Source organism: Achroia grisella, unplaced genomic scaffold (genome assembly GCF_030625045.1).
Source record: "Achroia grisella isolate CSIRO2021 unplaced genomic scaffold, CSIRO_AGI_Agris_v1 utg794, whole genome shotgun sequence".
Lineage (NCBI taxonomy): Eukaryota > Metazoa > Arthropoda > Insecta > Lepidoptera > Pyralidae > Achroia > Achroia grisella.
Window position 1 is genome coordinate 3,908,769 of NW_026713026.1, and position 23,829 is coordinate 3,932,597.

Here is a 23,829-nt window from a genome sequence, read left to right on the forward strand (position 1 = left end):
ATATTTCGCCAGGGATCAATGTCAATTGGTGGCTATCGACGTTTTCATAGAATTTTAGTATTCGTCCAGTATAAGTTGAAATAGAATCAATTAAAGTGAAAAATTGTAGTAAAATGATAACTATTTACCAGTTTCAGATTTTTTCCTTTATATTCACCTAATTACCTATCTGCATGCCAAATTTGAACTTCCTAGGTCATCTGGAAGTGGGTTATAATTTTGATCTATAGTTGATCAATGATAAAAATGACGATTTTTGGACATTAATATCTAAATAACCGTTTGAGATATGTTTATGAAATTTGGAACACATATTTATCTCGCAAGTCTCAATATATGAACCGAATTTGACAGGTTTGTGTGAAAGAGTTTTTGAGTTATGAGGGGGTCAAAAGTGGCTCCAAATGGTTCGTGTAAATATACACACGGTGCTGCTTGCCAGTTTACTTGAAACTCGGCTTTGACACGCTACCGCGTGTCTAGATAAATTCCAATTCTTTTTTATTTGAAGTAGTAATGTGTGTAAGGAAATATGATAAATAGTGTTTCTTTAAATACTGGTCACCTAATTAGGTAACAGCGTAAAACTCCATTATAATTTTAATTAAATCCTATAATGATCAAGCATTATGTTCACTACTTTAAAAAGAGAAACTCCTAATTAAACAAGGTTTTAAACTTGTTTTCATGCTAAAAATATTAATATGCTGATTTATATAATATGTACACTTTGTAATAGTTTATTTGATAAAAAATATATTAATATTAAAATTATTAGTTGCATTCAATTTCAATATACTTTGTGATTCTATTACTTTTCATACTTCTTAATTACTGGAGCAAGTTCTGCTGCATTATTAGAGTACATACTTAACTGCGAAACTCAAAAGAAAATTATTGAAATGACTTAAAAAAAATTGGATATCGACTATACACAATTATTAGTTGAATTTTAATTTTAATGCAAAATTTTCTTGCTTTACGTTGTCTTTTTTATATTGGAGTGTGATGGAATACATTCGATATTTACATTATAAGATAATAATTGAAAAAAGAGGTCATGTAATATTTAAGAATCATAGTGAAAACTCACCTTATCTTTGGGATGCGAACTACTCTGTGTATGCGTCTGTTCCTAATAACAGCTTTTATCCACAAGTGGAAAGGCTAAGGTATAAGACCATACAACCTGTCTGCTATTAATGTTAGTAATACATAATTAATCTGTGGCCTGTGGCTAGTAATGCCAGATTGGGCATTTTTTACCCTAAATTCAGGGGTTTTGTGAGGATGGGAAAATTAAAAAATCTTAAATACAGATCTTAAAAATATAAAAACGGAAACCTTCTGGCAAAATAAATCAGATATGTAGAACAAACGGCGTAAATTAAATAAAATGTACTCAGTTTCACATATCAAGGTATAAAAAAAAAACAAGACCACTTACGGATCAAGCAGCCTAAAAGAAAAGGACAAAATGTGGGGAAATTATCAGATTAACTGGCAACACTTTCGCAATTTCCCTTGACATGCGGTACTATAATACTCTACTATTCAATTCAGTTGTGTGAAACGTCAGTTCATGATTTGTGTTTGAAATATACACCAATAATTTGTTTAGAAAATATATAAATTGCAATTTGAGTTAAACATAACATAAAATAAATTTTATAGCTCAAAGTCCTTATATAGATTATTTTTAAATTTATTTATTTATTTTGTTTAATGACTTCGTGCCCCAAATTAAATAAAAATGAGAATTTTCTGAAAGTTTCATTACTTTATCGTTAGTGCATGACACTAATTTGTATTAAAGATGCACGTCTCAAAGTATTATCTTGTGTTGTTGAACATTTTGTTTTGTGTGCGCGGCCAAATTAGCGATATTAGTGAGAACGATATAGACAATGAACACTCTTTAGAGTTGACCCAGTCCTTGAACTTGGCACGTCAAGAACTCATTCAAGATGCTTGCAAGCGGTTCCCTCCTAAATATGATTTGGATGAGCTGCCTGGTAACCAACTTGAACACATTTTGATTGATGATAATCATAAGTTACTCTATTGTTATGTGCCAAAGGTGAGTAATTTAAAAGCAATATATATTTTTTTTTATGGATGATAATGGAATGGTGAACCCGCCTGCGCTAACGGTTTACGCTGGCGGTGCACCAGTGGAGGATGATAAGATGAACATGAGGTCAGGTTAGTTAGCCCATAGTGACAAATTCAGCAGGAATTAATCACGATGGTTTCCAGGGGGAACTACGTGGAGGTCAACCTGACATGGTACATTGCTAGCAATGAGATCATAAATCCACATTACCAATAACCACCTTTCCCCCCTAAAGCAATATATTAGATTTCATAAGAATTAAGTAATAACAGTTTTATCTGTAAAATACATAACTCACAGACTGAACTCCTAAATCAGTCTCAGATTAAAACAAATGTCTTAATGTTGGTGCTATATGTAAAATTAGAACATCTATTGCAATTAAGTATAAAATATTATTAACAACTTTAGTATATATGAAACTGTGACCCCAATGTATTTTTAATCACATATTTTCCAATTCCTTCATGGTTTCAGTGCATATAAATTTAAGATTTATATTTTCCCAATAATATTCATAATCTCTGATGCTAAACTTGATATGAATTTTAAAATAATTCTAACATGATTTTTTATGCATGTGATAAGAAATTTTGTCTGTCATGAACAAAATCATAAAAGTACTATTTTTTTTAAATCATAGATGTTCCTACTTTGTCTATTTTTTTTATATAAAGAGTACCCTATATCCATTTTTGTTTTAGAATCTATCTTTGTGTCAAAATTCTTTATATGTGTCCAGTTCTGAAAAAGAAAGAAAAAGACACTAAGTTGTATAATATTAGTATGAAATGTTCCTACTCTAATATTAGTCTTATGCATTACTTTTATAAAACAGCAACTTTAATGAATATGAATAATTTACTTATCAGGTGGCATGCACAAATTGGAAGAGAATCCTCATGATACTGGGCGATAAATGGAACAGCACAGATGTGTTGTCAATACCTGCCAGTGTGCCACATACCCCTGGAATGTTCCGGAACATGAGCACAGTGAGCAAACCTGAAAGGGACTACATGTTAGAAAACTACCAAAAGATGATCATAGTTAGGAATCCATTTGAAAGGTTGCTGTCAGCATATAGAAATAAGTTGGAGGGTGTAACACAAAGTGCTAGATACTTCCAGGTGAGATTTTATATTTCTTTAATAATATTTAGATCCTTATCTATAGATACATAAAATAAAGCAGTTTTCATTTTATTTCAATCAAGATGAATCAAGTTTTCATTTGTTTCGCTGCCTATTTTTTGTAATTATTTCTACGTGGTTTTTACTATATTTTCCAAACATATGTAAGAGTTCTATCTAAAGAAAAATTCATCATAATTAATTGCGCGGTATAGGTGTGAACAACATAAACAACAATACTCTTTTCTCATTTATAATATTACTTTTTGATAAAATCAACAGGTTTAATAAATTATTAAGTATGTTGTCTTGTTTCTTGGAATTTATTAAATCTATTAATAATTTTTGATAATTTTTATTAAATAATTTTAATAGTTTGTCAATCAAATTACAATAATTGATATCAATCAATTTATAATCAATTGATATTAATCAATTTACAATCAATTGATATTAGTGACATGAAAATAAATCTTTATTACACTCCTAAACATGCAATAAAACAAATTACATAAGTATATTAAACTTTTCTATTAGTCTATTCAGTCAGATAAAATAAAACCATCAACCCCTATTTTCCAATAGCGATTTTAAATTTATGTTTGCGGGGTCAGCTAGTATAACTATAATAGCATTGACATCCATATTGTAAAATAAACAAGGCATAATAATTCACACAGTTTTGATATGACCTTTTGAAGATTCTACGAATGTGGGAAATCTTATTCAAATATCCAAACCCAAATTGCTGCAAATGAGTTTCTGACTCAGATATCTGATATTGTTCACTGTGGTCTGTGCCATGACCTTATATGTATGAATTCTACTCTCCTATCTCTGGAACTAATTTATACAATAATTTTCTTATTAATAATAAATTATTACTGTAGCTATTAATATTTACAATGTACTTAAATTTATATAGATATGAATATGTAATGTATGTGTGTAATGTAATGTTAATGATGATTAATAATGTATTATAAATATATAGGTATATATATTTTCAGGATGACTGCAATACATATTATACAAATGTTATTTTCATGTTAATATTAGTGTCCTCTATTTGAATGCTACGATATTATATAATACATATAAAATAACCCCAATCATAGTCATACTAATATTATAAATATTATTACATTTGCACTAACTGGTCGAAGAGATATAAATGAAATTTTATCTTAAAGTAAATGGTATTATATATCACAAGCACACAGACTTTCTTTTATCTCATAAAATTAGACGACCCGACGTCGCGTGTAACATCTAGTTATTTATAATAACGTGAAATATGTAATGGTCATAATATTTCATATCGTATTGGTTTTTATTACATTATTTTTAGATATGTACAGAAAAATTGAAAACATCCCAATATGTAATTAAATTGATTTGTAGGATTATTTTAATTGTTATAGAAGAAGATAAACCTTTTATAATCATTACTATTTTGTAATTTTGTTAACTATTAGGTATGATTTATATTTTAAATATTAACGAAAGAAACCTAAAAAAAATTTAGTATTTTTGAGTCTTGTCGGAGTTCTAGTTCTCAAACTATTATATTTGGCTCTTCTTTGTTTTTGCTGTTTGTGTGTTCATCTTTTGAACTTGTTGACATATTGAACTTAATTCGCACAGCGAATTTTTCTCTACTGGTTTTACCGTGACTACGCATAAAGCTTAGTATAGGTATATGTTAATTAATGTTATGTAAACAAAAATTAATGAGTGATAGACAGAGAAATCATGAATCTAAAATATATAGAAAGAGTATGGTGTCTTCCCTACTAGAAACGTAGAAAAGACGACTACGAACTGTATACAGAAGATAGTAAGCAATTCTATTTAAAATGAATTGTAAAAGTGTAGATATTATATTTTAACTAATCACCGCGCTACATGTAGGTAAAATAAAACAAATCAAAAATAAATTAATAGTACGACATTTTACTTACCAAAAACCCAAGTTTTTTATATTAATATTTTTATCTGCTATTTTTACATTTTTCTGTCATAATAATAAGTCATAATAAAGTATATTTAAATATATACATAAATAATAATGATATAAATATTTAATATACAGTAGAGAACCGATAATCCGGCCCTCAGAGATACGAATTTGCGATTATCTGGAATACCAATCACAGTCAAAAATATATAAAAATTGTTGATAAGTGTATGTACTTTTGTTCTGAATTAATACCTCGCGCATCGGACAATATGTCATTTGTTTATTACGAATTGAATAAAAAGAATCTTTATTCAGATAAAGTCAATTGCACTTTTGAATACTCGCACTTTTTTAATCTATTACTCTTTCGGAATATCTCAAAATATCTCAGCAAAATAAGAACAAGCAATATTTCCGATGTTAAACATAGCGTATTAAACGAATGTAAAACTATAATGTAACTAACATAACTCAATAACCTCGGCCATGAGAAGCTACTATTACAACAATAAAAACGAATGTTACTTAAATTATATCTACGATTTCATTGTTGATATTACTCATCAAGAAAATTTTCATTTCGTTTACATCTATTATGCTACGTACACAGTTCTAGTCCCGTTTTACTTTTGTAAATAGAAACAATAGAGTTATTACAGTAAAAATAGTGATCTTAAAAATGATATGATTTACCTAGTGAAACTGTACTTCGGTAAATATATATACAATCAATAAATATATAAACTCTTCTAAGTATTATATTTCAATTGCCAAGCTTGCTTTGTAACCTTTGTTAATGGTTTTGGAGGGAGATATACCATTGAAATTATAAGGTACATAGGTATCAAAACTTAGTCTTAGGGAATGGCAACACATTAATGATACAAGATTATTGTTATTCATATATAACATAGGGATAGTTGTGACTTTGAGTTTCGACTTTCGATTACTTGAATGACGAGCGTTCATGGCAATAGTTGTTTTTGCACGGGATTTTCATAGACACCTACATATAAGTAAACAATGTAATGAGTGATGTTCTTGCCAGATCTTCTCAATTGAATCTGTATATTGAACTGGACGATAGGGAAAAATTGTCCTACATGATTAAATGATATGATTTGACGGATGTCGGCTTGTTTGACATTTTATTGTATTGTATCTTTAACCTGCTAACTCGGCTCAAGATTGGAAAGTTAAATGTTTACGTACACATTTACGTACGTCCTTCTCTAAATGTATGATACAACTTTCAGTACCTATATTTCTGTAAACCACTCAGGGTATGATAAAGGTAATATACCTAAAAGCCCTTTAGATCAAATATCGTCTTATACATAAAAATCTCGTCTGTGTAAACCTTAGTCTCAGTTATTTCAGACGTCAAACAGCTTGCTTTGTAAGCTGTATTTTTATTGCAGTGGTAGATTACGTAGTGGATTTACAGGATAAGAAACATGATATAGTCGTCTAGATTTGCAATGCAGAAGTCGTATGGTGTTGTGTCACATGATAACATTATGTCCGTAGTGCTGTTCAGGTAACAGCCACTTGACACTGGAGAAGCTGATGGCCCATCTAATGGTATTCACCATCAAGTGGGCCGTTAGCTTCTTTGCCATTTGATTACATAAAGAATATAGTATAATAAAACAGTGTTACACCAATTTTAATTGTTGTTTTTATATTTGGTAGGCCTAAGAATAGGTCACAGTCTTTATATTCTAGGTGATAAGTGTGGCTCTATCTATTAATTTTCTTTACTTGAAATAATTTATATACATAAGCTTACATCATACTTGAGGGTTAACATAAAGTTTCTGTTTCAGACACGCGTCGGACGCCGTATAATAAAAGAGTTCCGCGAGAATCCATCGAATGAGTCGCTAGAACTTGGCCATGACGTGACGTTCAAAGAGTTCGCGCTGTTCCTCACGAACAGCTCCGAGGAGTTGGCGGACGTGGTCAACAATGAACACTGGCAGCCCATCACCAACCTGTGCCATCCGTGCCTTATAAAGTACACTCTAGTTGGTAAGTTGTCCGGTAATTACATAATTCTATATGGACTAGTGTAGTGATCGCTCAGTAAGTCAAATTAGAAGTTTGAACATTATTAAGGTTGTATTGTCAAAGACTATAGACAAATAATATGAATGACAAACAATATTAATCTATTTTCAATTTGACCACAGACTGTAACTATAAACAAAAGAGTATATGCGTGTGTTGTATTTGAGACAAATACATATGTAATACTTTTTTTATTGAGTTGTGTTATGTTTTTGTTGGTGTTTGAAATTTCATACTTTTCCGTCCGCGCAATATTCGTAAAGACTACAATGTTTATGCTTCACGTATTAATATACAGATTAATTGAAATCAATTGACAATTGACGGTGTGTGTACGCGCTTCACTTGGAACGATGCAGTTATTTGTGTTATATGACGTTCTTTTTTGTTGTAAGTATCCTAGATCACATATATGAGGCCATCACATTACGTCAAGCGTTAAATGAGCGACAAACATTTCATGACTTCACATTTCAAAATGTAGTTAATCTAAGTTTTCTTTTTATACTACTATGGTGACAAACAAGTATACAGTCCATATGATGGTAAATGGTTACCGTAGCCTGTAGATGTCTGAAACACAGGGTGTCACGTGCGCGTTGCCTAGTATTAAAACACGTAATTTGAACTGTCAACGAAACACCTAAAATATGTCTATACCCCTCCCGTTGTTACATCACATATGTCGTACTAGGGAGGGAGTCTCACAAATGTGATGAGTTAAAAACGGTTAATAAATCATGACATTTGGTTATCATTCATACTCCTAAGATACTTACTACCCGCAATCACGCGGGCAGAAACGCGGTATGAGGATTGTGTGCAGTAAATAATACAGCGATATATAAATCATTTAGTCGAACAGCGAGAGACACTATGACCATTATATCACCCTCACAGATAACCCCACGCTTCCTTTTTATGTCAACATTTAAGGTCAACGATAGTCGATCAAGTAGGTTAGATAGCTGCCAGTTTAAAAGTTCCACATTTTTTTTGAAAGAAAGAAAGAAAGAAAGAAAGAAAGAAAGAAAATTGTTTAATTGGTACACTGAAAATAATTTTTAAAATTAAGTTTACATTTTATATTAATAATTAGAGTACCAACTAGGTCTCCGCTCAGCATATGTCGTGACGGGGTGCCACGACGCTGGTTTTCAGCGGACACCTTATATACAATAAATATAATAAAATAATAATAATAATACACATACATACATAAATCCAGGCGGACAACACAAAGCAAACATTTACGACATAATACCATATATAAATAAAAACCAAACATAAACTACACACTGAAAACATAAAATAAACATAAACATAAATTCTGGTGATACTAGGATACCCTGCATTACCCCGCTCTTGGAGTGCAGACACATCACGGCACAGTTTTCTGAGTGAGGAGGAGTATTTTTTTAAATTTATTTTTAAAAATCTGCACAGTTAAGGAATCTTTTATAGGAGGAGGTATATTATTCCAGCAATTCGTAGCAGAATAGCGAAAACTACCACGAAACGCTGCCGTTCTATGTGAGGGGCACATCAAATGAACGCCGCGTGAATGACGACTACTGAAATTCATTTTTTCGTAAAGATATTCGGGAATCTTTTTTTTTTACAACTTCAAATAGTAAGCTGGCAAAGTGTAGTTTACGCCGTGTTTCCATACTCATAAGGTCTTTACTATTTAAATATGGTGATACGTGGGCTCTGCGAGGTATCGGAAAACAAAATCTTGCACAAGAATTTTGAACGCGCTGTATAATCTTTTAGTAGTTCCATTTCATTTAAAAGTCTGAAATGAAGTGTACAATACGAAGAAGACTTGAATTGCGGATTAGGTGGATATTAAATTTCAGATAGTTTTGTCAAACTCAAATTGTCAGTGCGATCAATATTATTTGGAAATACCGCCGCACATCGTCATTCCTAGCTCTTTTTGTGCATTAATTATTCTCTTGTAACCTCAAATGGGTTGAAGCTAAAAATCAATCTTCCGCACTGAGATCTAATATATAATAGTTTCCTGGTACTGAACAAGTAGTCACTAACCTAACCAAAAGCATTACTAAGTTCATCAGAAAACAAATTGAAGTTTCAGACAATATTTCAAATTTCGTCACATACATATATTTGTCATTTATTAACAAACCCCTTGATTCTGCAAAAGTTTTACAACAAGTCTAGAATTCCAAGAACAACCATTTGCATATTTTTAAACACAAAACAGATTGCTGGCGCCAGCCGTCTAATACAAATAAATAAGATCTTTTTGATTAACTTAAAAATCATGAATGAAGTAATCCAGATAACAGACCTGAAACATACCGCATCTAAACAAATTAACTATATTGATGTACCATGTAATAAAAAATATGAATTATGAAACATAAATAATCTTTAATTAATCTGTTATAAATCTTGAGAAGTAAAATAAGTATTCCGCGGTATTACCCGCGTGATTTTGCGTGAAAAGTAAAAAATGTTCTATCTGTGTATTAAACCGTCCACAAGTTATAATTTTGAAACAAACATCCTTTATAATTTGACAGAAAATCCAGACGTTGCTAGACTTAAATAGTGATCGCTCGTAATAGCATATGACATACGCATTGTCTCGGTTAGACCTTGACCGATGAACCAATTAGTATTTTATATTCACAAGTCTATTGTTGACAGCATTTAGCTGCCAAGCTAAATTCATAATATTGAAGTATTGAAACACGAAATGTCTTGATACCTGATTGGCCAGGGAATTTATTCGGAATTTATCAATTTTGGACCTCGGGGAGATAAAGTTGTTGAATCCCTACACAGCTCTAGAGAAACACTCATCACAAGCTGCAGCCGATAGTTGTTATTTCAGTTGTTAATCGTGGTGTATGTGGAGTGTATCCAAATATTTGTGCCTAACAGACCGGCCCTACCGATTGGATGCCAAGTAGTCGATGACCATAGAATTTTTAATATATTTTTAGACAAGCTCTGCACATGACTTCGAATTTGTAGGAAAATGTATAAAAATCTCTACCTATTTCCTCCAGCCGTTTTACGCGAAACCAAAGCAACAGACAAATAGCCAATTTTCGCGTTACCACTATTTATTAAATAATAATATTTGGTCACCAACTCATTAGGTAAGCATGGTCGAATACCATGTGACCTGCGCAGTAACAATTTTACATACAAAGGCTAAAAATCCACTGCGCAATCTGCATTTTTGTAGTTTAGTCCAAATTGCTAGGCGTAAACTTTGCAGTTAATCAAATAAATACTCCGGAATTTCCCAACGCATTTGTACTTCCAAACAGAATAGTGGGTGATCAGATTGATAGTTGGTAGCTAATCAAAATTATTCTACATTTTATATTTCAAATTTTTAGTAGAGTAGAGTAGTTCTGTTTTACTACAATTTTGTTGTCATCCTATGTTCCGTTATCTGAAATTGTCAAAAAGAAAACGTCAGACAATGCCGTATTGCATTAAGCTGTATAGGTAAAAAATATATATATACCAAATGCATATCTACTATTCGGAGCAAACCGGACAATGGTGTGTTACGCAATGGCAATCCTAAATATGACTATAGATATTACGAGTATGTTCCCGATAAATTAAAGAAATTAGAGCGCCTGTCTGTTTAAATTATTCAGAGATTGCGATGCATAGGACATCCATGAGCTTATAAATTTGTCTTGTGAAATCGTATTTCGTTTTTGTATTATTATAAATAACTGTTTTTTATAAAAAAAAGTAATAATTTTGTTTCTAAATAATTACGTTATTTTTCTTGTATATACAGTCATTATTAAATAAATATTTATCCACAGTAACAATTAGTATATGTTGTACTTTCTTTTTAAAATTATCGATTATTTGTCTGTACACGCTGGTCTCCAGAAATGATTTATCCGATTTGAATCCTGTTCTCTTAACGATGTGTTGTACGAAGCTTCCCGTAATATTTTGCGTTCGTTTTGTTTCAATTAGTTTACAAACAAAATATTATAACTTTTTGTAATTCTGAATATCACTTGTATGAAGTAGCAGACACAGATAATTAATATGAGTAATACCATATGTATTTATTTCTTGTACATTAATAGGTTTCTTCACAGAACAGACTTCTCTGTGCTGTCATGTAATATCACATTTTTGACAATAAAATACTGATTAAAACAATGATTTCAGTTTCAACAAACTTCTTCACTATATTCAGTTTTGACTTCATTTACATATTTATTCACAAACCGGTGCCACTTACGTCACTGTGCTTCTTTATACATACTTGTAGCTTCCTTGACCGGATAACATATCGACATCTACGTATTGTTAGGTTTAAACACTTAACACTTTAGGATGTGGTACTTTAAGGAAATGCGATTATGACGACCTCGGTCTATGCAAACATTTATATACATTGATATAACTGTCTTAATCTGATTTTCTATGTATATGTTACTTGCCCAATATTTGGACTAACCAGTTTGTGCTGATGATTATCGACCACAGATAGATTTTGTTCTTCTATTTGGGTATATCTGTCTCTTCAATTTCAGTTGTAAAACAGTGTTCCGGTTAGAGGATGAGCCAATAATAAATCATAATAATGTTTTTGTAGAAATTTGTAGAAATATCTAACTTAAAATTCATAGCGCTGACAATGTTATCTGATTGAACAGAGATTAAGTGCGTAGCGGTTTTTATGTTGATTGTCGCATGCCTAATCCTTGTAATAACAATTAAACACAACAACAACAATTAAATATAAGTAAATCAATATTTATTTAAAAGAGCAACACACAAGTTTCTTACTTATTCTTCTTGTGATGAATCTGCATTCCGAATAAGCGGTAGAATAAAAAAACTTGACTATTCAAAAGTGCTTATATTAAGTTTCTTTGAATAAAGATTATTTCTATTTCTATTTTTATTAAAACTGCAGGGTACAGAGGCATATAAAATTCTAGTCTTCCGGAATGACAACGCATTTCGGCTATATTTGTAACAGGCCTCATAGATATATAGGCGACAGTTGCACCACTAGGTAGGTCGTTATCTTTTTTATCATTAGAATTACATAAAGAATATCTATATCGGATAGATTGTCCTGGACTAAAATAATATGATACACTTAGGTTGATACGATTTTGTTTAGAAGAGAAGGGATAGACTAGGCATGACTCATACCAAAAACTTAAGTGGCAGAGAATGAATACCTAAATGAATGACTGTGCGATACAACGGCATGGCACCTAAGCGGGCGTCGCATGAGAACATGATGTTCTTAGTACTATTCATGTGCATAGGTTACCAGATACCATCAGGTTGTTTATGATTCCAATAACAAAAGAATTGATTACTATATTTTCTTTGTAGGTAAGTACGAGACGCTATTGGAGGATTCTCTTTTAGCTCTCAACACTATCAACGCTGGATCCATCAGGTTCCCGCAGCTTACCCACACATCAGGCACATCTGACAAACTATACAGGTACTTCTCTCAGCTGGACCTGCCTCTCATCAGGAAACTGTACAAGTTGTACATTAACGATTACAGGATATTCGGCTACGATCTAGATAACATAGTGGGGTTCGATTTAGGTTAATATAATTTTATAATCTTACCGGATTTATGCATTTATATTTATTTTTATAAACGAATTACAATGTAGTATATCGTTTAGTCAGGTTTAATAGTGCCAGTACTAAATTTAAGGTGCAATTATTGTAATATAATAGGTACAAGAATGTTGTTTTAGTTGTCTTTTTATATAGAAAATACATGAGGTAGTATTTGGCATACATTTAGTGTAAAAACTAAGAAACCGATAATTTCAATTTATTGTGTCGTTGTTAACGATAACAAAATATAAAGTAAGCAATTAAAGTTGTCAGAATAAAGTAATAATTATTAAACATTATTTTACTCATACATATAGAATCTAAAGGAAAAACAGATCAATTTTATAAAAATAATATAAAACGATGATCGAAGGTTTGTCGCAAAGTTGTTGCCCAATAATTAATTTAACCTTTTTTAGTTTTAGTCAATCGGAAATATACTTTTATGGTGTATCTCCATTTTTTGTTTCGTTTAATTATACATACTTAAACAACTGCCACATGATCAAGTAACAAAATATATTTTGTATAATTAATTTACATATATATCTTTATTATTTCAAATAAATTAATCGTATTAAGATTACGAATATCAAAAGTTAAATCCCTTATACAAAGTACATTTACTGTATCAAGTATTTATTTATGTTGTTTATTATGTTATACATTAGATGCATAATGATAGTCTTATCATGTAATCAAATAATAAACAAAATCAACCATACACTGCCAGTACAAAAATTAGTATTGTTAGCATTTTTTATAAGATGGTTTTCTTAATAATTTTGACGGCTTCCATGGTATAGCGGTTTAGCACAATGCTTTACGTTCGATGGACGCAGGTTCGATTCCTCGCACGGTACAAACATTTATATTCATGATTGTTTTCTATGTATATTATGTATATATGTACAAAAAAAAGTATTTATATCAGTTCTCTAGTACCCATAACACTAACTGTGTTAATTATCCAGGCTTATTTATTTATTTTATTATTTTCTAACAGTCCGGTAAACAGCATAAACCTTTACACAATTTCTTGTTTTGTATATTTAAGTAAATTTTATTTTTACATTACATATTGATTTTGTATGACATAGGTTAGTCGTAATTAGTATGACAAATCGTATAACTTACGAATGAAATACTTGTAATTTGAAGACCGATTGTATAGAAATCTTAAAAAATATGTGAATATATTTCTCTCAGTATCCTGAATAGGTAATATTACTGACTTGTCATACCCATTATGTATAACCTTATAATTTAAAGGAATCTAATTGAAATGAAATCGGAATTACATCTAATAGTCTTTCAATGACGTTTTTAGATCGAATTTGCTGTTTGGGTGATATTGAAAACTTTTTACAAGTATATATATTTTTTATATTAATTTTAAATCAAAATTAAGTTTGAATTAATCCTTAACAACAATTCTTTTTTTCGATTTCATTTTTACGATATATTTAAAATTATTTCAGCTGTGTCAGTGTGCTTGGTTTATAATTCTTAGGTTGGTGTACATATATATATATGAATGTGTAAGTTTAGTATACACTTCAATTTGAAATGATTTTTAAATTAATAAAATACCGCGACTACGGTACAATTGTAAATCGTCAACTAATGATGGTGATATTTCATCATCATCATTAGATGACCATCGGCTATTGATGGACAATAAATAATGAATCTATACTATATAATTATTAGGCGGTGTAATAAAAAATTAAATTAAGTAATTATCGCCCCCTTTGTGGGAAAGGGACAGACATATAAAAGATGTATATAATGAAGAAAATTTATTTAAAATATTTTCGTCTTACCACGATTTTTCGATTTTATTATATGTAAAGATAATATAATTTTTATTCATATTGAAGTGATTTACTATTCCATTTCTATATATAATTATTTATTTCGATATATAATTAAAACTTGGAATGTATAATTATGGTATATTTATAGTAAATTGTACACGATATAAGTATTTAATAAGTACTACCTTCGGGGAATATGGGATTTATCTAGAAACTTTTTATTTATGGAATAAAAAGTTTTTATTAAATTACCTAATTTAATTGATTATGTTGTAAGAATTTTATATAAATATTGGATACATGTGACGTCACGTGTACATATTACAGATTTTTCGTATGTATGACGGTACATACAATTTATTTTTGTACCTATATACGACTCTCCGATATGAATCTTCTTAAGGTTGTAATGTATTATAGATAGAATTACAAACCAACGTTCATATAAATAAATTAATATTACCGCAACCTTATATTTAAGACGTTGTAGTTTTTGTACGCGTACTATAAACAAAATTAGTGCATTCATTCCTGGGTTGTACTTAGATAAGTAAACGTAACATAAACAATTATTGAGATTGATAACAAACATTGAGTTTCATGACGTCATATACTAATAATTACATATTAAAAAGTAAAAGAAAGTTATTTAATATATAATTTTACTAGATGTGCCCGCGGTTTCACCGCGTTATATTTATAACCTATATGTTCTGATGTGTAAGCTACATTACTGTAAGTTTCGACAAAATCCGCTCAGTAGTTTTTTGCGTGAAACAAACATCCATCCATATTGATAAAATTTCGCGTTTATATTATTAATATCTTATTAATATTATAAACGCGAAATTTTGTGAGCGTTTACTCATTAATATAAAATAATATATTTTATTATATTCTTCCTGTTAGTACGCTTGCGCTACAACCAGTGTGCGAATGCGCTTAGATCTAAAACTATTTTTTTAACCTCCGTACAATATTATAAATATTATTGGTGGTGTTCCAAAGTTTTCTGTGATAATAATAGGAGTAACAATGGATTAATGAATGCAATATATTTTGTTCAAAATTTTGTCACTAATTAGCTCGTGTTGATATTCGTATTGAAATCGTTATCAATGTACTTATACCAAGTTATAGATAAGTTATCAAAGTACATGTATTGTTGTTCATCTCGTATTACTGATGCAATAATTATATTAATTTAAATTTATATATTTCTTTTATTTTTTTTATTCCCTAATCTTTGTTTACGACCTTAAACTCAGTATATTGAGGAGAATCCGCCATGCAGTGGAATGTATATACATTGATATATACGAAACATTCATTATTATTACCTTAAATTACTTAAATTCTATTCGCTTTTACTCATAGCTTACAATCTTCTGTGCGCACCGCACTGTAAAATTAATGCACCTCGCTGTAGGTGTAATTACAATTATAATAATTTTATGAATGTCTGTAGCATGGTAAGTAAAAGTAAAAGCTAATATATAACATTTTTATCCTCTTGAACGGCATATAGAAAACAACAAGCATCACAATGTGTCCAAAAATGAAATAGCTAACAACCTTACGATATAACCTTTTTTTTTACTTGCTTTGCTTTGCTATGCATTACATTGCTCGTGGAGACCCGCCCACCCCAGGAGAGACAAGCGGATGCAGTGAGACTCAATAAAAACTCCAAGCTATCCCGACGAAGCGCCAATATATGCATAACTAAGTTATGTCGACAATCAGGTTGTCATTCCGAAGTTGATCTGTCCTTAATTGTTACTAAACAACCGGTAGCTGTCGGGGGCAGGGGATTGTAATGCGGACTCATGACCCTATTACTAGCAATGTACCATGTCACGTTGACCTCCACGCGATTTCCCCTGGAAACCATCGTGATAAATTCCTGGTGAATTTGTACCCCGCCAGCGTAAACCGGTAGCTGTCTCTAGCTAGCTCTGAGGATTAGCCATTTGACGTCTCTATGCGAATATACGGTATTGTCATTTCACTGCCTTATCTCAACTTTAATCGTAAAACATGTTACAAAGCAAGTTGCTTGACGAATGAAATATACGAGTACACAGAGATATCCTCGGTCTCTCTACCTCGCTTCTGTTCCGTGAGTGACGTTCGATTTTCAATTTATATAATTTTATTTTTAATTACAAAATTTAGCTATTTGCATTCACAAACAGTCACATATCCAGTAATTTCGTAACAATCTCTCACCCTTTAAAGCAGTGTCTACATAATTAGTAAGTACTTGATGTACCTTATTGACACGTGGATTGTGAGAGATGGAGTAGAATTAAGGTAAATAAAATTTTCTCTAAAAACAGAAGGCACTCGGTTATCTCTGCTACCTCTAAGAGATCTGGCTTGAAGATATATAGATATAGAATACCTAATGACATTACAAAGTCCATTTCTGCATCCACTCTTCAGCATATTTTGACACTGTAATCTAATGATGTATAATAATTAGGCACTTTTATATAAATAGAAAATAGAATTTGGACTTTGGCCGCCCTTAATTAATTTTTCTATAATTACCTACTATGGCTTTTTCGTATAACGTATGACGCTCTTATTAAATTATTTGCATTGTACGCAAAATTATGTATGAAATGATGTAATTCAATACTAACCTGTTTCGATGAACTTGGTAGGTACAGTAATTTATACATATCTAAGCAAAAAATGGTACCTACTTGTATAGTGCCTCTTAGATTAGATAATGGACCAACTGATTGAAAATAGTGATCGTTGGTCAGATAAAGTACTCTATGATAACGTAAATGGATATGAAATATAAACGGCATTATAAACACCTGATCAATATTTCAGAATACGCTATGACGTCATTTGTAGCAGAGCGTTATCACCAAAGAAATCTCACGTTATGTTTTATTCATAAGATACTAATATTAGGTATATATGAAAATACGAGAGTGTAACTATCTCTCCGTTTGGTTACCTTTTCACGACTTAACGTCTGAACCAGTATAAAAGAAATTTGACCTGAATGAATATATTTTGAATAAAAACTATAAACGTATATAATATACATTTATAATTTTTGTTCAATCCACAATATAAGATTGCGTGGTTGGAAATTCCTCTGAAACCGCACTGCCGCAGGTTGTGATGGATGATTTCCTTGTAGAGGCGAGCGGTGTGATGGTAGAAGGTAGCTATATTATATACAATCCGTTGTATATTCGGTAGAATACAGAAACCTAGGCGAAGTCACGTCCCAAACTCCTTACTCTCGGACGAGACTTCGCCTTTGTATCGAGTCCATTGCCTCGATAACTCTTGTATTGTACGGGGATCGAACTTGTGATCACCAGACGATGAACGTTTCCACTGTTCTAAACATAATGGGACATGTATAGATGCTATATAATCAACGTCACGATTTGTACTACGTTAAAAAAATAGCTATTGAATAATATTAACTAAGAGATTTAATACACTGAGAAAATAGAATAATAGAATGGGAAACAAACTGATGGCTCATCTAATAGTAGCGGTAAGGGAATAAGGGAAAGATGGTGTATTTTATACCTAAATTATTTATTGCAAATCAAAATTAAGAAAAGTAACAAAGTTTTTAATTATCGAGTAACCAACAATTTAATATCAAAAGCGTATAACGTTATTCTACTAGTTGTAGGAAGACATTATTTAAAAAACATGTTTGAGCGGCGTTGTCCCTGACTATGGGTAATGCCGCTCAGGGTAGGTACGGGGTAATGTCTAATAACCAGTAAAATATATTAATTAAAGAAATATTCATAAGGTCATACTTAAAAGTAAAATCTACAATCCCCAATTATCCTAATTTCTACATAAAATTAGCCTTTTTCAATTAAATAAATATAGGCTTACGTGTCAAATCAATTTCAATTATTCCAATATAATATAAAATAATAATAAATGTTAGAGGTAAGATAAATTAGAAATAAAAATATTTTATCCTTGGATACATAAATCACATATGTATCTATCTGCGAATCCCACCCTGAACATGTAGCACGAGCCCATAGTCCGCAGATGGTGCAGCGATACCAGAATTCATATTTTTTCCAAATTCCTGTTAAATAATACATTTACTATAATTTATGTCATCCACATTCATTTTGTCGTCACTGTCATCGTCGCAAAGGATCTCTTTATCTTCATTATCTTATAGAAGAAATTTCATGTAAATTTTTCTTTTAAGATTTTATATCACTTTTTTTTTCTTTCTTTTGGACAAACTTATTTTAATCATAGTTTTAGCTGATTGAAGGTCTTTATGGTCTAACAACTTTAGCGGAGATCCTTTGACGTTTTCTTAGCATATCTACAACAATAAATAAAATAAGTCACAAAGGGGTAATGGCGTTCAGGTGAGCGGTATAAAATCCCACCCGGTCGTTTTGTAATTAATTAGAAAATAAAAAAATCATGCGCAATTGTTAAAAATTGATTGCATTTCCATAAAATAGAATAGTTTTATTAGCATAAAAATATACTTAATAATTAAATAAGTATTAAAATTTTAGACTTACCGCCATAAACACTTATGTAAAAATTAGATCAGTTTGACCGCAAACGAAAATCCGCATTTCACGATCACATGACGCGAGCTGACTGTCTGTTTGCATTGTTGTCTTTTAGAGGCTACCTATCCTCATGCTTTAAGCAACGTGGCGTGTTACTACATTCCATTTTGATAGAGTTACAGAGGTGAGCGCCATTACCCGGGGAGCGCTATTGCTCCTCGCTCCCCTAACTATCATTTATATACGTACATTATCACGTGACACCCCTAAAATATCACTCATGCATTGCCATTCCATAGGGCTAAAATGTCATGCCCTTATCCTATAATTACTCATGATTCTTATTCTATAATTTCACTTCCTAATTGCGACTTGGTAGTGAAAATAACAGTTTAGAGTGCGCCCTACAACCGAATCACAGTTTACAAAGCAAGCTGTTTGGTGGAAGAAATAAGTGACACCCACGAAACGACAGTTTATCTCTGGAAAAACTATATACATATATTGGGCTAATCGTAAAGGTTATATGAAGTTGAAGGCAGCGATAGCATATGTATATGAAACTGATAATTTACCTACAGCAACAACGAGAATATTTTTGGAAACCTTCATAGAAACTAGTCTAACTACTCGGTAATGTGAACTATTTAGTATGATAATATATTAATTCACAATTTATTTTTAGATCTCTTTTTCTTTGTGAAAATAGTTCGGTTCGAGTGTCATATTTGTCTGGTTTCGTCCATTATTCTTTCGCCATTCAGGCAATCAAACTTTGTAACGACTTACCCCTTCATATTAAAATCTACACGAGTAGATTTTCTTTCAAACGTAAATTACGGGAACATTATCTGAACTTGTAGAGCAAGAGCCCACGACTGCCAGACATACGTCATTTTAATAAACGTGAAAGTTCTTGTATGTGTGTCCCCAACACAGGTAAGAACGATCCCCAAATATGAAACCTGGATCGTGGTTCCTTTGGCAGGTACCAGGTAACAAAGGTGTAAAAAAAATCATACCAAATTCGTTATTTTAAGAAACTCCATATTTTCATATATTGTTCGTAGCACTATTATAACTTGCGCTGCTCATTGCCAGACACGTAGTGTGGTTCCAACCCCCCGCCGGACCCCCCTAAACTATACTATTTTAGAAATAAACTTACGTCATTTTAATAAAGCTGAAATTTATATATATTATTGAGAGTTCTCTCAAACTGAGTTTCCTAAATTGCCAGACAGTTTTCTTGGTTCCTTATCATACCAGACTCATTGAAACCGTATATTGGGTAACAACGGTGTATACAATTTCATATCAAATTCGTTATTTTAAGATGCTCCATTTTTTCACATACTGCTCGTAACAGTATTATAACTTGCTCTGCTCATTGCCAGACCCTTAGTGTGGTTCCAACCCCCCGCCGGACCCCCCTAAACTATACTATTTTGTAAATAAACTTACGTCATTTTAATAAAGCTGAAATTTATATATATTATTGAGAGTTCTCTCAAACTGAGTTTTCTAAATTGCCAGACAGTTTTCTTGGTTCTTTATTCCACCAGAATCATTGAAACCGTATATTGGATAACAACGGTGTATACAATTTCATGTCAAATTCATTATTTTAAGATGCTCCATTTTTTCACATATTGTTCGTAGCATTATTATAACTTGCTCTGCTCATTGCCAGACACGTAGTGTGGTTCCAACCCCCCGCCGGACCCCCCAAAACTATACTATTTTAGAAATAAACTTACGTCATTTTAATAAAGCTGAAATTTATATATATTATTGAGAGTTCTCTCAAACTGAGTTTCCTAAATTGCCAGACAGTTTTCTTGGTTCCTTATCATACCAGACTCATTGAAACCGTATATTGGGTAACAACGGTGTATACAATTTCATATCAAATTCGTTATTTTAAGATGCTCCATTTTTTCACATATTGCTCGTAACAGTATTATAACTTGCTCTGCTCATTGCCAGACCCTTAGTGTGGTTCCTACCCCCCGCCGGACCCCCCTAAATTATACTATTTTATAAATAAACTTACGTCATTTTAATAAAGCTGAACTTTATATATATTATTGAGAGAACTATTAAACTGAGTTTCCTAAATTGCCAGACAGTTTTCTTGGTTCCTTATCCTACCAAACTCATTGAAACCGTATATTGGGTAACAACGGTGTATACAATTTCATATCAAATTCGTTATTTTAAGATGCTCCATTTTTTCACATATTGCTCGTAACAGTATTATAACTTGCTCTGCTCGTTGCCAGACCCTTAGTGTGGTTCCAACCCCCTGCCGGACCCCCCAAACTATACTATTTTATAAATAAATTTACGTTATTTTAATAAAGCTGTAATTTATATACATTATAAATAAAATAAGTTTATTTATAAAATAGTATAGTTTAGGGGGGTCCGGCGGGGGGTTGGAACCACACTAAGGGTCTGGCAATGAGCAGAGCAAGTTATAATACTGTTACGAGCAATATGTGATAAAATGGAGCATCTTAAAATAACGAATTTGATATGAATTGTATACACCGTTGTTACCCAATATACGGTTTCAATGAGTCTGGTATGATAAGGTACCAAGAAAACTGTCTGGCAATTTAGGAAACTCAGTTTGAGAGAACTCTCAATAATATATATAAATTTCAGCTTTATTAAAATGACGTAAGTTTATTTACAAAATAGTATAGTTTAGGGGGTCCGGCGGGGGTTGGAACCACACTAAGGGTCTGGCAATGAGCAGGGCAAGTTATAATACTGTTACGAGCAATATGTGAAAAAATGGAGCATCTTAAAATAACGAATTTGATATGAAATTGTATACACCGTTGTTACCCAATATACGGTTTCAATGAGTTTGGTGGGATAAGGAACCAAGAAAACTGTCTGGCAATTTAGGAAACTCAGTTTGAGAGAACTCTCAATAATATATATAAATTTCAGCTTTATTAAAATGACGTAAGTTTATTTCTAAAATAGTATAGTTTAGGGGGGTCCGGCGGGGGGTTGGAACCACACTAAGGGTCTGGCAATGAGCAGAGCAAGTTATAATACTGTTACGAGCAATATGTGAAAAAATGGAGCATCTTAAAATAACGAATTTGATATGAAATTGTATACACCGTTGTTACCCAATATACGGTTTCAATGAGTCTGGTATGATAAGGAACCAAGAAAACTGTCTGGCAATTTAGGAAACTCAGTTTGAGAGAACTCTCAATAATATATATAAATTTCAGCTTTATTAAAATGACGTAAGTTTATTTCTAAAATAGTATAGTTTAGGGGGGTCCGGCGGGGGGTTGGAACCACACTACGTGTCTGGCAATGAGCAGCGCAAGTTATAATAGTGCTACGAACAATATATGAAAATATGGAGTTTCTTAAAATAACGAATTTGGTATGATTTTTTTTACACCTTTGTTACCTGGTACCTGCCAAAGGAACCACGATCCAGGTTTCATATTTGGGGATCGTTCTTACCTGTGTTGGGGACACACAGACAAGAACTTTCACGTTTATTAAAATGACGTATGTCTGGCAGTCGTGGGCTCTTGGGCTATTGTAACCTTTCCTCTGTGTCCTGTTTGCTCACTGTTATATTCATTTTAATTCCTTTATTTATGGCAGTATGTGACATTTCATTGTCAGATTATTAAATATGTATTTATGTATGTGGCTATTTATTCATATATATTTGAGTGTGTATCGTTTAATATATTTATATTTGCAGCGCCAACTATTATTCTCTGCACCACCCATGATTGACTAGTGTTAAGTCCGCCATATATGTGATTTAAAATTATGTGCATTAAAGTATAAATAAAAAAATATGAATTTTCAACTTAATAGAGTACATGTAGACAGGTACATATTTCTCCAATCAGCTGAACTTGTTACGTTGTATTAAAATACAGCTATTAATTTAATCTAGATAATTATGTTTATTATGATAAAAAGTATTGAAATAACAAATTCAATATGCGTTAGTTTGTCCTATTAATTATATACCTAAATCCATAAAAATGCTTACTTTAATTAAAACGTAGTTGATCAATGATAAATGTTATGTTTGCGATAACAAATGAATACTGTTTAACGTTGTAATTTTGGCTTATGACCTTTTTATTTTGCCACAGTACCTACGCATATATAATGGTTATTATTATATTACGAACGTATTGGTGTCTTTCTAATAAGAATAGATGTAATTACTAGCGTGTTTTGTACAACACAAATACTTAAATAGTTAGATTATGTTAATTTATGAAATATAACCTAGGCAGTTAGCAACCACGTTGATTTGTTGGCTAATATCATTAGCAATGGAAGCATGGAAAATTTTAATCTGTACATTTTTTTTGATAGCGCAGTAGCGAATTTCAGAAAGGCATATTTAATAATTTGCCGACCATTAAAAAACCTTAACGGTAGGTTTGTTTGGGTATTTCAGGGGTCGGCAATACATACGGAAAATATGCCTTTTTGAAGTCTAGAAAGAATTGTATTTTTTTTT

The 23,829-nt window shown here is 31.6% G+C and overlaps 1 protein-coding gene and 1 long non-coding RNA gene across 2 annotated transcripts; one reads left to right on the forward strand and one right to left on the reverse strand.

Moving 5' to 3' along the window:
* The first annotated feature begins 1,577 nt into the window (after positions 1–1,577).
* Positions 1,578–13,984, forward strand: LOC131851614 (carbohydrate sulfotransferase 11). The gene is made up of 4 exons (XM_059202133.1): positions 1,578–2,080; positions 2,989–3,246; positions 7,042–7,246; positions 12,668–13,984. Exons 1-4 carry the CDS (start codon positions 1,817–1,819, stop codon positions 12,895–12,897), a joined length of 957 nt encoding a protein of 318 aa, XP_059058116.1. The 5' UTR covers positions 1,578–1,816; the 3' UTR covers positions 12,898–13,984.
* Positions 2,626–7,095, reverse strand: LOC131851615 (uncharacterized). The gene is made up of 3 exons (XR_009357895.1): positions 7,005–7,095; positions 2,982–3,121; positions 2,626–2,860 (listed from the first exon to the last, which is right to left on the reverse strand). It is a non-coding gene; the product is annotated as an uncharacterized LOC131851615 (long non-coding RNA).
* Positions 13,985–23,829: the final 9,845 nt, after the last annotated feature.